Source organism: Acyrthosiphon pisum, chromosome A3, assembly GCF_005508785.2.
Source record: "Acyrthosiphon pisum isolate AL4f chromosome A3, pea_aphid_22Mar2018_4r6ur, whole genome shotgun sequence".
NCBI lineage: Eukaryota > Metazoa > Arthropoda > Insecta > Hemiptera > Aphididae > Acyrthosiphon > Acyrthosiphon pisum.
This window is the reverse complement of record NC_042496.1, coordinates 20,982,946-20,999,054: the sequence shown is the minus strand read 5'-3', so window position 1 is coordinate 20,999,054 and position 16,109 is coordinate 20,982,946. Positions and strand designations below refer to the sequence as shown.

Here is a 16,109-nt window from a genome sequence, read left to right as displayed (position 1 = left end):
TTTCTTGTCATATTTAGACCCTTGTAACAACTTTCAATCAAATGGAGCACTCACTTATAAATTTGACTTTAAAATGTAAAAATGTTATATACTTTTTCGTTTTTTTCAACGAATAATTATTTACTTATATGTTTTTTCAGATGTATAAATAGAAAAAGTTGTTCTTAAGTAAACATAGTATTATTATATATTATTATACCGTTTAAATAATTGCTTTTTCAATATCAAAATTCATAAATTGTTTAATTGTATAGGTATACAAATTAAACAGGCTTGAAAAATTATACTAAATATTGATCTTACTGGAATTAAAAAAAAAATTTAACATAATAAAAAGCCACATGCTCATTATTATAAATTATGGATGAGAATCGACCGCATACAGGTGGCAATAATTGTCAGCTATCCCTAAAAACCATCGGCCCAGGGTCGGGTGGCAATTGACCTACATTCAGCGCATATTTTTGTGTGCATTACAATATATTGTGTGTATGTGATAGTATAAATACTGCTTCAGCGTATACGCCCGGGTCATTTATTTATAATAAATTGTTGAATATATCAGGAACCGAACGCGGTTTTATGGATAAATAAAACATATAGTAATCGACCGGCCACTCTGTGATGTCCGTCTTCGTATTTTCGATGCGTTTTAGTCATACAGGCATATACGTGACTGAACGTTTCGAGTGTGTGTAGTCGAAGCTCCGCGTAATAAAAACGTACTCGATGTAATATATTATGTTAGTCATCGTCATCTGGAATACCGCCATCATCGTTGACAAACATTTCATTCGCATTACGGTATTTATTATCGGTCGAAAAGCGTCTTACGGCAGATTATCCGTCATATTATTTCGTAATATTTGTAATGGAATTTTTTATTTCGACGCCCTCTGAAATTGCAAACGGCTCGCGAGACGTCCCCAAAATCCGTTATTTTCGTAACCTACATATATTGAATTATACCGTCAACAGCTTTAAAATAAGACAAAAAGAAAAAATCCCATAAAGAGTTGGCAAAAGTTTTGTGTACGCGCTAATTGAAAACCCGTGTACGGCGGACGAACCGAAGAAAGTTACCACTCGCGTTATGACCGGAATTACCCACTCGTCCCACCCCATATGGTCTCCCCCTGTCGCCCAGCCCATTCCATCGCCCTCGAACGTATATATATATATTAAACACTGTATACCTTATAACCGAGTCGACTATATAGAGTCTCGAGAGTCTTCGTGCAGGCGTATGTGCACCTGTATATAGTGCGGACACAACGATCGGGGTGGAGGGGAGGGGATTGAAGACATCTTTAATCAAGTGCATCCCGACCCAATGCCAAATCCAATCGTCGGAAAACCCTGCAGTTGTACCTGCGTATATACGCGTGCGTTTGTTTGCCAAGCGCAATTAAGCTGATCGCTGTATCGTTCGAACGGAATTGGATCACCAAACCGATTTTATAGTTTTTAATTGAATCTGCGTGGTTACAATATATTGTATAGACTCAACCGTATCGGCAAATTTTACCTGCACTTCGCCGCAGCAGCAATGTAGTATAGGGCGTATCGAGGGTAGGTGTGTCGTCTAAAAATGAGTGTATTGATTTCAAATTTTGTATATTTCCTGCATAATATACGGAACGAATTATATGACGCATACTTTATAATGCACGGACAATTGCATTCGTTTTATCATCGGGTAAATACCATGATAGTGATTCTTCTTATTTTTTATAATTTATAGGCTTATAATCGTTTAAATAATTTATTATTATTACTATTACAGTATTACAAACTGTACATAATATTATGTTATAATTGTATTGTTTGTGCAAATTTTAATTACATTTTTCAAAAAAGTAAACAATGTATAATATTGTTTTATTATCTTGACCATATTATTTTTAGTATCCACAAACTGTTGGTCTAGTGTACCTCTCATCTAATATATAATATCTAAAATAGGTACCTATTATAATATTAATATAAATAAAACAACTTCAAATATAATATGTCGTTTAGGAATTTAAGAAATAAGATACAGTCAGATGTCTAGAACAATAGTTAGAAATGATATTAATTTGTAAATCCCATGATACATCGCATGTGAAAATTAATTGTAATGTCTAATATATTTTATTTATAACATGTCATTCGAATAGTTCTAACTACTTTTTATGTTTCTTAAACTATAATATAGCTGATAGCTTACAAATGTTTTATGAAGTTCTGACTTATGCGCGATGTTCAGTGTTGACCATTATTGAAATATCCATAATATTAACTAATTTTTTTTATAAATACAATATAGTATTGAAATTAAATTATGTAAAATATATTGAAATATGCAATAATGTACAATAATCAACGCGTTCAATATTTATTCACCTCGAATTTCAAAACGTTATTGATGGTCAAAATGCATAAACGGTAATACTGGACAATGAAAACATACGCAGAGAATATGTAATGAATCGATTTTATCTTACTAGAATTTCCTTTTGTATTTTTCGAGCGTACCTATTTTTTTTACTTCGTTGTAAATATTTATACGTAAAGAGATTGTCCTGCGCGAAATGTTGTTCTTCGACATCCATTTGGCCGTACAAGCTAACCGGATATACCGCGTACGCGTAAAATTAAAAATAAAATCAAAAGTAATTGGATGGTGATGTCACACGTTTTAGTCCTCAGCTATATATTGACTCGATTCTCTATTATTAGACCACTGCCGACCTTAACTAAACGGAGGAGAGCCTAAATGAACTTGGCGCCAACTTTACTCTGTGTAAATGTATTGGGTTTCGTTTTTTAAGTGAAATGTTAAATTTTCCTCTGAAAATATAATATAATCCCTATAGCGCGTGGCAGTCGCGGTATTCACCAGCATTACATCGGTATACGGTGTGCACTATATAGGTACATATTGTTATTTTTGTAGTGAAAAAAATCTTATTTTGCATTTTATCGTGTTGCAACTAATTTCCGAAGACGGACAAGTTGGTGGCACTCGGTAGTTCTCATAAATCTTATTAGATAACGAACTTCAAGACGGAGTAAAGAATGAATTAAAAACAAAAAAAACAATAGACATAATGAATGAGAGACAGCCTTTATAGTGGCCACGGGAATTCCCCTTTATTTGCATTGCTCCTCGGGTACGTGTATAGTTTCATAAAAATATTTTGTTTTTTTTTCCTCACTTGTCTCGTTATTATTATTATTATTATTTTTTTATTTTAATGAAATCCTTACACGTTTTACGAGCACCGCGGTCCATATTAATTATAGGTACCCGGTTCTTTTTTCAACCGCTTTAATTGTATTGTTAATATAATACCGAATTTATTACCCATGTTTACAGGACGAAGACGATTATGAAACCAGCAGTGGGTCCGTGAGGTCTGGCTCGGGGGACGCGGCCAGTTGTGATATTGGATTACTCGAACGTCTCATACGTAGTCATCCGATATGGTTTCTGCCAGGAATTCAACGGGCCGGTGCTTTTCACTTGTTGCAAGGCAAAGACGACGGGGTGAGTGCATCAATTAATGTCTCTGCATATCATTAGGTATATATTGCCCGATTGTTGTTGTCGTCGACTGTGTAGTGGCCGTATCGTCTTTTATACGACTGCTGCAGCTTATAAGCGAATAGAAATCATAGGTAGGTACTTACGTGTATTGTTTCAGAATTTCGTCGTGAGACAGTCCAGTCAGACGGGCACTATGGCCATATCCGTCCGTTTGCCCAGCGGCAAAGGCCCGTACATCGAACACTATCTCATACAAGCCACTGCCGACAACCGATTAGCTCTGGAGAGTTCAGACAATAAGTTTGACAGCATCCCCATGTTAATTGCTCATTACGCACAGTGCTGGTAAGATATATTTTGTTTATAAGACCGTTGTTATAATGTAAAAAAAAAAATAAAAAAGACCTAATATTTTATCAATGACACGTCATAATATTTTATTTACATAATTTCAGCGATGAACTGCCTGTACAGCTTATGTTACCAAAAGCTATACAGGAAGCCAAAAATCGACAGCAACTCTCTTCGTTAGCGTTACTTGGTCAAGGTCGGTGGTTTTTCATTTACCAATAATTTGTTATTTCTCGTTCGTTATTAATATGCAATACGTGTTTCTCACAGAATTCTGGAGGTATCCTATGGCTAGTTCAAGGAGTTCTCCGACATTGGATATATCGCCAAATGACGAACCTACAAAGAGGACATTAAACACTTCTATTTCCAGTAGTGCTGCTCACAGTCAATCGAGTAGCCTTAGTAGTTTTAGCAGTGGTGAGATTTATATATTTGTGTAATGATCTATCATCTATGTATTTATTATAGTCTATAGATATATTTTCGGAAAAAAAAAATGTTAATTTTATTTATAAAGATATACTTACCTTACTATAATAGTATGTACTTAATAAATATAATTTTTATAAGTATTTTACACTTTTTAAATGACAACACAATATTTTCAATAATGTGTTATAATGACTTCAAGGCATTATTTAAAAAAGTTTTCAAAATCACAAGCATTTACAGATAAAATTGCTGATTAGTGATATAAGAATCAGCATATATATCTATTTATTATAATATATTTATATACCTAATATTATAATATGATTAGACTGTACTATTTATGTATGCATATTAAATGTATAATATACACAAATATATATGTAATATTAAATTTTATTTATAGGCAATAATAATCAAGAATCTGGTTTTACAGACAGTCACCTGTCTATTGAAGAATTATCAACTAGTCCAGTGGAAAGTATTCAACAAGCTAATGGGATTCTAACTACGTTCAAAAGTTCTTCGAAAGAAGGTAATCACTAATCATTTTAGACATTAGGCATAATTCTCAAAAACGATTGTTTATTAATGCTGTACACATTTTTAGGTACACCGTCCTCTTCTGATAACTTATCACCACCAACGAGTCTTGTGAGTGGCCGAACAAGACCCACACCACCCAATACATTAAACCTTAAATCTTCTAATAGTCAAATAGTAACTTCGGATGTTGTAAGCTCAAATCATATGGCTAAGACACCACCACCACCTCCTCCTCGTTGGGCCAAACCTGTAGCGGGACAACAGAATTTTACTGTAACTACTACTGTGACATTTAGTCTTCACAAAGAAACAACTCCTTCACCACTCATTCAAGTATCTTGTGGACAGTTATCAAAGTCAACAGATGACAGTGAAATCATGCCAGTGATCAAAAGTCCATTAGGTTCTGAAATAACGTCTCCAATCTCAGACACAGGGGGTGGATTACGTTCCGGTCGTCGTACTAAAAGAAATAGAATAAAACAATCTAGACACTACAGAGAGAGTGATATATTAGAAACGCCTAATATTTATCACAGAAGTACTTTTGCAGATAAAGTTAGCGACTATGAAGACGTTTGGGGTCCTGACTCGTCTTTGTCTACATTTAAAACTCCTTCTCAAAGCAATAGTGGTACTTATAAAAAAAATACTTCAGAAGTTCCTCCGGAGATGCCACCCGATATTTTGGAACAAACCACCAGTATTCCAACCATTCCTAAAAATACACTAGGTCTTGTTTTACCACTAAACCCAATTAACGATCTCCCATCTATCACTGACAGTACAACGAGTTTATTGTCACCTGGGTCACCAGAGACAAAATCACCCGTCCCTGAAGATGATACTGCTGAAGCTAAGCAAAGCAGTCCTTTTTATGCCGAACCTGCGGATGCCATAAGACAAGTAAACTATTTTAACCATTTATATTAAAAACTATAATTAACATAACACTAATTCAATTTAAAATAATATATAGGCAGCTTTCCTACGTCGCAAGTCCAAACCTTCAACAAATAATTTCCGCAATCGCCATTCAGAGCCGAGTTTTCTTCACCAATGGCCAGCATTAGTTGGCTGTAGCCAATTAACTCGTATTGATTCTAAAGAAGAACTGCTATCTCCTAATGGTAATTACTCTACCAACCAAGCATTCTCGTCGTCCGTAGACAATATACCGTTATTGAAAAACTCCAGAAGAGAACCGCTAAAAACTGGTAAGCCTGTAGAAACTCCACGCATTGGTCCACCAAAGCGTGGTCAAGATGGTTCATGGGCAGTAGATTCTAGTTGGGAGTTTATTGGCAACGAAAACGAAAATGCCAACTCATTAGATAACACAGAGCAAACAACAACTAGCCAACCCAATTGTCTAAGAGAATCTCCTGGACGCAAAGGACCTACAATACAAGAGATTATTTTGCAAAGGTAAATTAAATAAAATCCATTTTTAAACTTTTTTTGACGCTGTCCAAAAACATTATATTTATGATATTAAACGATTATTGTAATAAATATTCTCAGGTTGCCACATTTGAGCTTGTACATCAAAGAACCCAGTTCAACGTCCCGAAACAATGATAATACTGAACTACCTGATCACCAATCTACCGATAGCGTGAACAACAATACTTTGAACTTAAGTGGCTTCAGCAATCTGTCCCTTTTATCTCAGAATAGCGATGACGATACTAAAGTAAATTAAATGCTAATTTTAAATGTGTATATTTATCTGTGATATATTTGTCATTTGATTATATTTGTTTTTTACAATACAGACGGAATTTTCTGAGCCATGGGATAGTTCAAGGTGGGAACATTTGTTGCCTGTTGCCAATAAAGAACAAAATCAAGCACATTTAAAGCCAGTTAATCGGAACAAAAGTTTCTCTGAACGTTTGGATCCACTTTTAGGTAAGATGGATGAACATTTTACTAATATAATAATTGTATTAAGTATAGCTTAAAATATGTTAATTTGAATAATATATTTCATTCAGATCCTACTATTTTTAGTTAGGTACCTATATAACAAATTTAGATTTGTATGACAAATACAAAATAAATTCTAATAAATTATCATTCAGTATGCCACTTTGTACTTCAGACTGAATGTTGTATTATTACAATTAATGTTTTTTTTGCATCAGGTTTAAGAATTGTATTTAAGTTTTTAAGCAATAGTTCATATCTTCAAATTTGGTTTATACATTTTAGAAAATAAAAATGGCTTTTTCGGAACTATATTTCAATTTAAGTTTAGTGGTGAGATGTTTAAACAATGTCCATACAAGGCATAATAAGTTTGTCTAATTTACATGTTTTTCTACATATTTTTATTCAAAACGTGTAGTGCACACAACATAAAATACGGGTTTTCGAACATTCTCTCTCCCTCCCTCCCTCCCTCCCTCCCTCTATCTATCTATCTGTCATCACTATTTGACATCCGTTTTTCGGTATTGAACAAAAATGGCTCCACATTTTCAACCGATAATCGCATAATAATTACATAATAATTAATAAATACATTTCTATTCTTTCGTTGTTGTACGTGGGGGGAGGGTTGAATGAGTTTACCGGCCTGGAATGAATCATCTAGTAATTAGTAAAAATACGAGCATGGTACACATCAGGTATATTATAATGTAATAAGACGAGGTCGCTAGTGGAATGGCTAATATCTGACCAATTCGGTACAACATTTTTAGGTGATTACATTTAATTGCTCGGAAAAATCGGCCAACGCTTTTATATCTTGTTCGACGAATAAAACGCATAAGTCCTACAATATTCCAAAATAATAATACGATTTGTTGCCTTGTTTTTCCCACGATGAACTTCGTTAAACGTTTTCACACACACGCATGACGTGTCCATCACTATTATACACATACTTCTCACTATGTCATAATTTCCAAAAATGTTGACTAGCTGTTAGTCGTAGGTATGATGATAATATTATATGATATGATATTATGTGTTGTGTAACCTGTAGGCAGAGTTTGGAACACGCACTCAACTAAACAAATTAATTCTCATTCACATTAATTAAGTTAAGAATTGAATGCAGTCAAAATACATTTTTTTCAAAAAGTATAATATGCATTCGCGTTTACATTTACCAAACGTGTTTTGGCCATAGATATTTCTTACACTCGTATCTTATTATTTCAATATATTTACCTAAAAATATGATAATTTATTATTTTTATTTTTTCCAATGTATAAATAAAAAATTTAAAACATCCATCTAATATTTTTAGTCAAAGAATGAATTATAGCATTAAATTTGCATTCATATTCATTAGTAAAATTAATACATTTCTAATCATAATTCATTGCGTACAATTAAAGTATACCACAATATATTCCTAACCCTGCCTTAAGGTATAATCGTTGATTCCACAACAAATTGATGTACCATGTACCTAGTATACAAATGCATAGTACTTTTTTTTACGAGATATTTTTGATTATCCACCCCCGAACCTTTGATTTTATATAGGTAATACATACCATGAGTCTTGACTATCTAGACGAAAAATTTAAATAAATAAAATGATATAGATTTAAAAAGCGTTGCAGACGGGTTTTGGTTACACCGAGCGTAGTGTATATAAATCTTTCGTGATCTCACGAGATGATGATTACGCCCGAGAGTCATTAAAATCCCGATAAAACGAGTTTGTACTGCCGACAGCCGACCATATTCGTTTGCGATGTACAATTAATAATAATTAAATATTCAAACGACAAGTTACAGTCGAGTCGAGTGCGCAATATGTTATATGTCTCCAAAATAACGGCTCGTAAAAGTCAAGTTTATTTTTTTCAACGAACCTATTTATAACGATTGTAAAGAAAACGGACGTTTATATAATTTTTTTCACCGCGTAAGATTATAGGTAATTACTCGTTTTCTCTAAACAAGGTTGTACGTGGGTGGCTTATAATATTGTAATATTTGTAGCATATTTAATAATACCTGCAGAAGCGTATAATATTATATAATATTTAATATACTTTTACGAAGGTCTCGTTTTGTTGTATTACAAACCCGCAACGGAGGTAGCCCACATGTTTATTTCTATCTTGTCACTGAAAAAAAAAAAAAAACGATGAAAGAATTATTTGTTCGCCCCACGCCTCAACCGTGACATCGATTTTAAAAATGAAAAGCATTTTTAATCGACGGCATAATTGTATACCAATAAAAATCAATCCTAATTTATATATTATTGTTACAAAAATACTTGAATAGTATACAACCTATTTTCTTCATTTAGATTTAATTTATTATGCAACAGGTTGACTCGTGGTTCCTACGTTGGATGTAGTAGACCATATTTTGCGCCACGAGTGTTGCTGACATATGGGCCCAAAATAAAAAATTAACATTACATGCTGATGTATAGCCCATGCAACGTTGCCGTCAGTAATCGTTAAAGAAAAATTCGAAAAAAGTTAATAATTTCCGAAAAAATAATCGTCTGGTGTTGATAGAATCGTTCTGTAGGATTATATTACGTATTTACATAGGCTTATATATTATTAATACATTATAGTTCATTACAAGTTCGTTAGTGAGTTTTGTTACTGCATTTGTACTACTAAATTATAGAAATATCTATAAATAAGATCCTATAGGTACATATTATGTATTTTTTTAACTTATAATGCATATTATACAGATTACAATTATTAATGTACCTAGGTAGGTAAATATAAATATATAATTCTATATATCGTCCAATAAGTTAACATTTCAGTTTCTTCAGTTTCCAACTCATGGTTATATGCTTGTGATTTATGAATGTCTTTAACTTAATTTTTAAATTATTGGTTTTGACATACGTATTAGTTTTATTTAACAAACCAAGAAACCAGATTTTTCTTACGTAATATTTAAAATAACAAAAACTAAACAAGATTGGTTTTTACTTTAATTACCTAGGTAGTTATATTAAGTTGCATTTTTATTTAGTACCTATAGACTATAGTACCCACTCGTGCGTTGATGCAACTGATAGAAAAATTACTACCTATATACAGTTCATAATATATATCTACAAGTATCGGAATTCATAACAATATATTTATCGATTAAGATTTTACAATTTCGATTAGCTGGAGAAAACATGAAATAATATTTTAGATTTTATAGTTACCCAATAAATTGCGACATTGCACAATTTTTCTCTTGTTTTTTATCGGGTGCGCAAATGGGTTGCTATATAAATTGAATCAGAGAAAAATTGTTTGCACCGCCTACGTTGGACTATAATATATAGGCTGACGATTGGTATTTTTTTTTTATGTCTCATACCTACTTAGAGTTACGTGTTACGACATAATGTATATTATTATTATTATTATTATTCTGTATACGAATAATCCGTTCGATTTTCACGCTATAAAATCAAACGACCCGACGACTTACTGTCGTTCGACAGAGACGATCTGCAGACTATACTGTATAGCATTGTTTCTCAACCTTTTTACTGTGGTGACCCCTTTTTCAATTTAAATTTTTTAACGATACCCTTACATATATTTTTTTATATACCTACTCGCATAGAATATAGATGTTTATAAATAATCAATAGTAAAAGTACTGTACCCAACATAATCCTATGCGGCGTAAAGTATTAACTGTGGTGTTTACGTTATTCTGTAGCAGTCCCACGGATCCAAGCATTGGCACGAAGCCGCTTGATGGCCCAAACCGGCACTGGTTCTTCGACCCGCGAGTACGCTTTACAGCTGGCCGCGGACAAGACCACCGTGTTTGCCCGGTCCATCGACAATTTCGTGTGCTGCACGGTCGAGTCCAAGGAGACCAACCCGTCGGTGGTGATGAGGAACGTGCGGCAGTTCATGTCGGGCATGAAGAACTACCTGTTGAAACACGGCGAAAAGGAATTCCAAAAAGTGGTGGAAAAGGAGCGGAGCCAGGTACTATATTTTACACTTTGTAATTTTATATTCTGCATAAAATATGTTATGTATGATAAAACGAGCACGTAGGTGTTCATTATTTTTTTACTTTTATTTTTGACGGGGGCACTTGGAAACAGTTTGAGCCATTAACGTAATTATTACGTTAATTTAGGCTGTGTATCTTATCTACATGAATAAAACAACCTTAGTTACCCCAATGTAGTGTTCTTAAATTGATGATTGAAATAAAGAAACCGCACTCCACATGTCCTACATGTTTATCAAAACACACACTATAATGTTCAACTACCTTTTTTTTCATTGTTGTTGTTATTATCATAAATTATTTTTTAATTACCTCATGCCGTCCACAGTTGAAACCTACCGAATTCTTGAACCTTGACGTGATCCTGGAAGGCGTGATGAACAGGCTGGTGCTCCGGGAACTCCGGGAACACGTTTACAGCCTTCTGGTCGACGAGTACGTCAATAACGGCTCGATCCCGTCCATGGTCGAGAACATACACTACGCCAAGTCTAAGAGTATTCAAGACTTTGCTGTCCGAGTAAGTATATTTACGAATTAGCGGTCAATTATTTTAATTAGGTCATTAAAATATAAAGCTAACTGTTGAATGGCTCTGATCGAGGAAATCGAAGTGCACTAAAAAAACAATGCGATATGGCATTGTGGCACTTATAAAATCAAAGCTAGGTATTAAAAATTGATTACACAGTTATTATAATATTGTAGACTCTGAAGTCTGAGGGGAGCGATGAATTTATAGATTTTTCATAAAAATCTCATGCTGTAATCAAAAAATCTAAAAGATATACTGAATTATTAATATATTATATAAACTACTTTAATAGCAATAATATCATAAGATATACTTAGTATAATGTGGGCTGACAGACCTGAGTTTTCGTTCAGAATCGTTTTTCGTATACAATGATATTATTATATATTTATATCATTAAATTTAAATTTAACACATCCATTATAGTGACCCACTCGACACCTACTATAGTAACAGAGCGATGATCGCTTTTTTTTATTATAACTGTATACTAAGATTAATGAAAAACAGTAGTAATACTTAAAAATGTTTGGGTTATTACTTTCTTGCTTTTGAAAAAAAAAGTAATATATTATTGAATTGGATTTATAGATTGAACATACTTTTCGATCAAATATCTACTTAAAATTATAGGTCTAACACAACATATAACTATTAAATATAATTTTAATTACAAAAAAATTATTTCAACAGTTATGTACTTACTTTATGTATACTGTATTAAAATAAGTCAGGTAAACTGTAAAATGTGTTAATCATTTTTATTTTACTATAGGAAACTTTAATACCACCCAGTGAGAACGATTTGAAGAAAATATCTGAATGTTTCAAACGTCTCCAAGATGCATTTCTGCCATTGGAAAAACTGGAACATCTGTTATCAGCCATTGCTTTAATATTTAATGCTGTAAGATAGTTTATAGACTAATGTATCTACCATTTTAATCTAATCGAATTAAATTATTCAGGTTAAAATGCAAAACCGGAATGCAGATGCATGTCTAGGCGCTGATGACTTCCTACCACTGCTTGTATGGGTGCTTGTTCAATGCAACGTCCTTACAGCTGAACTTGAGGCAGAATACATGTGGGGACTGTTGCACCCGTCATTGATACCTGGCGAGGGAGGATATTATCTGACAGCACTGTGCGGGGCTGTGCATGTTTTGAAGAGCTACAAGTCATCCATGGAAGCAAATACTATTAATGGCGTGAAGACATTGGGCTCCGACAATACAGTATGTAACACCAACATTTTCCGATTTTCACAAAAATATTTACTCATTTGTCTTTCTCTAGTTGAGTTATGATCCACTGAATGAACTCAAATCTGTTCTCAAAGTTGTTGTACCCGATGAAACCAATGGATCACTGTTGACTAAGACATTACCTGTTAGACCACACATGACTACACGTGATGTCTGCAAAATCATTGCACATAAACTGCGCATAACCAATCCACAAGATTATTCTCTGTTCAAGTTAATTGATGGTCAAGGTAACAATAATTAAGAATAAAATCTGTTTGATTACTATTATTTTGTTTGTCATCTTGATAATATATAATAATATTTTGTTTACAGAATTTTTGTTATCTGAAACCGACTGTCCACAAGACATTAAAAGTTCGACAACAGCGTGTGGCAGTCATTGTCTATTTGCGTATAAACGAATTGATGCAAAAATAGCTTGGCCCCATTCACCTTCTCCCTAGGCCATAAAACTAGATTTTAAAAAAAAAATTGATTATTATTGTTTATTTATTTTTGTGTTTGTTTTCTTTATATATTTTTTGAGAATATTTTATACTATTGTATAACATTTTTCTTTGTGATTAGACTTTTAACCTGTGAACAATATCTTGCGCCGACCATTATCCTAAATGCTAGTCATAAAATTTGTGTGTAAGTCTGCGTAAACTTAAACATGTAAATAATGTAGTGAACACAGAATAACACACATTATTATAATAATCATAAGTATATTATTATTTAGACATAATGTTCTTTTTTGATCATGTCTAAAAACGTTTTTTTTAAAATTATTTTAATATTTATAAAACCTTTTTTTTCAAAGATATTTTATTATTTGTATGTTTTTTAAACTTACTTAGTTTATGAAAAAAAAATATTTCGGCTCAATGACTGATAAGCTTGTTACTTTGTATTTATGCTAAAAAAAGTAATTTTTTTATTGTATGTGTACAATGTACTAAAAATGACATAAGATCTGAAAATTTATTATTTTTTTTTTTTTTGGTTTTTATACTTCAACTAACTGCATCTAAAATATATTTTTTACTTTAAATATTTTAAAAATTATTTGTACTTTAATATGTAAACTAATCCTATTCATTTGATATTATATAATGTTAAAATATTAACAACATTAATGTAAAAATTAGTTAACGGTTGCGTTGTCATCTCGTTTACGTTGTAAAATATTTAATCATATAATATTCTTATGTAGTTAACAAATAATTGGTATTAATGACTTCTTGGAGTGAAGCAATTGGTTTTTATTTTTTACATACAATGCTATTATTATAATTTTTCATTTAATCATGTGGTGATTTTTATTGCGTCCTTAACGTAATGTAAAACCATATTATAAAAGAACATAAATTTCTCTTATTTCTAACAACCAAAAATGTTTTCATTCATGACAGACAAAACACCATAGATCTTGAATCAAGATTCTTGATAATATAATGACAACCATAAAATACAATACAAAAAATAGTAAATATACAATAATCAACAATGATACCGTCATTTTGATAATGAATAGTTATATTTATTATTTATCCCTGGAAATGAAATTATATTAAGTATTGTAATTATACATTTATTAAAGTGACTGTTAGTTGCATAATATTATACACATTACACAATACTAAATGTTTAAACTTCAAAGTCACTCAGTATGTTGAGACTTACTGAAAGTGTTCAATATGAATAATATTATTAAATATCGGGCACTTTGTTGAAAATGAAGAATTGATTTTTAGAAGCAAAATTCAATTGATAACACTGGTTGGATCGGTGGAAGAAAGGAGGCAGTGCGTTAAATATTACAAGCTATAATAACAACAAATATTTAATTTTAGATTTTGAGCGATTACCAGAGTCAAAATTCTGGGGTAACAAACAATAATATTATCTACAAACAATTATGTTAGGTTTATTTTGCTAATAACAGTAATCCTATACTTAACACTTGACATTTGAATACAGCTAATTTCATGTACACAAATTTTATCTTTTCCGTTTTCTAAAACCCTAAAAAGGAAAAAAGGAAATTTCGACAAAATCGATTTTGGTTTTTCGTGTAACTCTAAAACAGATACATGACATTTTGACTGAATGTTTATATTATCATTTTATAAACACCTTAACATTTTCAAAATATTTTGACTTGTTGTGAGCTGTTAATGGACATTTTCAGTTTCCAATTTTAGATTCTGAGCGGTGTGAGGAAGCTAGTAGTTTTACAATGGTGTTTTTTTTTTATCCTTTATCCTTTTTTTTATCTTTCTTGTATAACATTTCTACCAGAATGAGTGCTTCGATTTCAAACATATAGCACCTTATGTTTTAACAAATTGGATCAAGATGGTACTTTAGAGAGGTAATTTTTCGATTTTCTCAATAGTTATATAATGCCACGGGAATAACTACCAATAAATTACGAAAAACCACTAAAAATGGGATTTTAAATTCTAATGCTTTATTTATCGCCATACCTAAAATAATGTGTCCCCAGACGCACTCTGTGGCATCTGAAAATCAAAGTGTGTCCCCTGAATGACAAATGTGTGTCCTAAGTTTTATAACGTGTTTTTAGTTTAGTAGAAATAACAAACATCAATAATTTAACTATTTAATTTACTAGTTACCTATTTACTAGGTACCTGTTCTGTTAACTTAAGTTAATTACCTACTTACTTTATTTCTATACTATGGACAAGTTTGTTATAAAAAAAAAAAAATGAAGAAATGATAATGGGTCAATTCAAAGTAGTTAGGTACCTGCTTTATATTAAAATAACTAAACATGCAGGTACATAAAATACTTAAGGGGGCTGGAGCGTAATCAATTCTAAGGAGTAAAAACTAGGCATTTTATATTTCTGTTTATCTGGGCCTTGTGTATGTGTTGAAAGTAATTAAACATTAGTGTACGTAATTCGTAGTACAGACTGATCACGTTTTATAGGGACATCATAGTGACCGGGATGTACGTCTGTAATTTTACCTACGTGCCTGCACATGTCAACATATTATATTCATTTATAAAATGACAAACATTTTTTTTCAAAAAATACTACCTCTGACTTCAATCACTACGCTCAGTAGGATGTTCCGATTTTAATTTTGAAATCAGATTTGAATTCTTCTCTAAATTTACTATGCTTCAACTGTCATAAATTTTTCATATTCTATATCAATGTATTTAAATTTGAATTATGATCTATTTTGACTCTTTTTGTTAGTGAATTTCTAAGTAAAAAAAATAAAAATAAAAAAAATGAAATTGTCAAAGCATAGATAATTTAGTGATAAATTCAAATTTGTTTTCAGAATTAATATCGGAACATTATATTGGGCGTAGTGATTTAAGTCGTGAGCTATGTTTTCGACCAAAAATGAATCACGCTCCAGCCCCATTAAATTATATTTTTTACTGTGTATAATATGTCTATTGAAATACAATATTGT

The 16,109-nt window shown here is 32.0% G+C and overlaps 1 protein-coding gene across 9 annotated transcripts in view; it reads left to right on the top strand.

The window, feature by feature from the left end:
• The window catches only part of LOC100162603 (protein sprint), a 93,577-nt gene extending 79,678 nt beyond the window's left edge, over positions 1-13,899 (top strand). For 8 of the 9 annotated variants that reach the window (XM_008186088.3, XM_008186085.3, XM_008186089.3 and 5 more), the window contains 15 exons: positions 3,365-3,535; positions 3,693-3,880; positions 3,991-4,082; positions 4,157-4,306; positions 4,725-4,853; positions 4,929-5,770; positions 5,844-6,292; positions 6,389-6,560; positions 6,643-6,778; positions 10,545-10,822; positions 11,182-11,373; positions 12,164-12,295; positions 12,357-12,626; positions 12,688-12,886; positions 12,972-13,899. In XM_008186088.3, coding sequence (XP_008184310.1) covers positions 3,365-3,535; positions 3,693-3,880; positions 3,991-4,082; positions 4,157-4,306; positions 4,725-4,853; positions 4,929-5,770; positions 5,844-6,292; positions 6,389-6,560; positions 6,643-6,778; positions 10,545-10,822; positions 11,182-11,373; positions 12,164-12,295; positions 12,357-12,626; positions 12,688-12,886; positions 12,972-13,102 — 3,531 coding nt within the window. In that variant the 3' untranslated portion in view covers positions 13,103-13,899. The remainder of the gene's footprint in view (positions 1-3,364; positions 3,536-3,692; positions 3,881-3,990; positions 4,083-4,156; positions 4,307-4,724; positions 4,854-4,928; positions 5,771-5,843; positions 6,293-6,388; positions 6,561-6,642; positions 6,779-10,544; positions 10,823-11,181; positions 11,374-12,163; positions 12,296-12,356; positions 12,627-12,687; positions 12,887-12,971) is intronic. The other variant, XM_029491112.1, reaches the window with a different exon arrangement.
• The last annotated feature ends 2,210 nt before the right edge of the window (positions 13,900-16,109 follow it).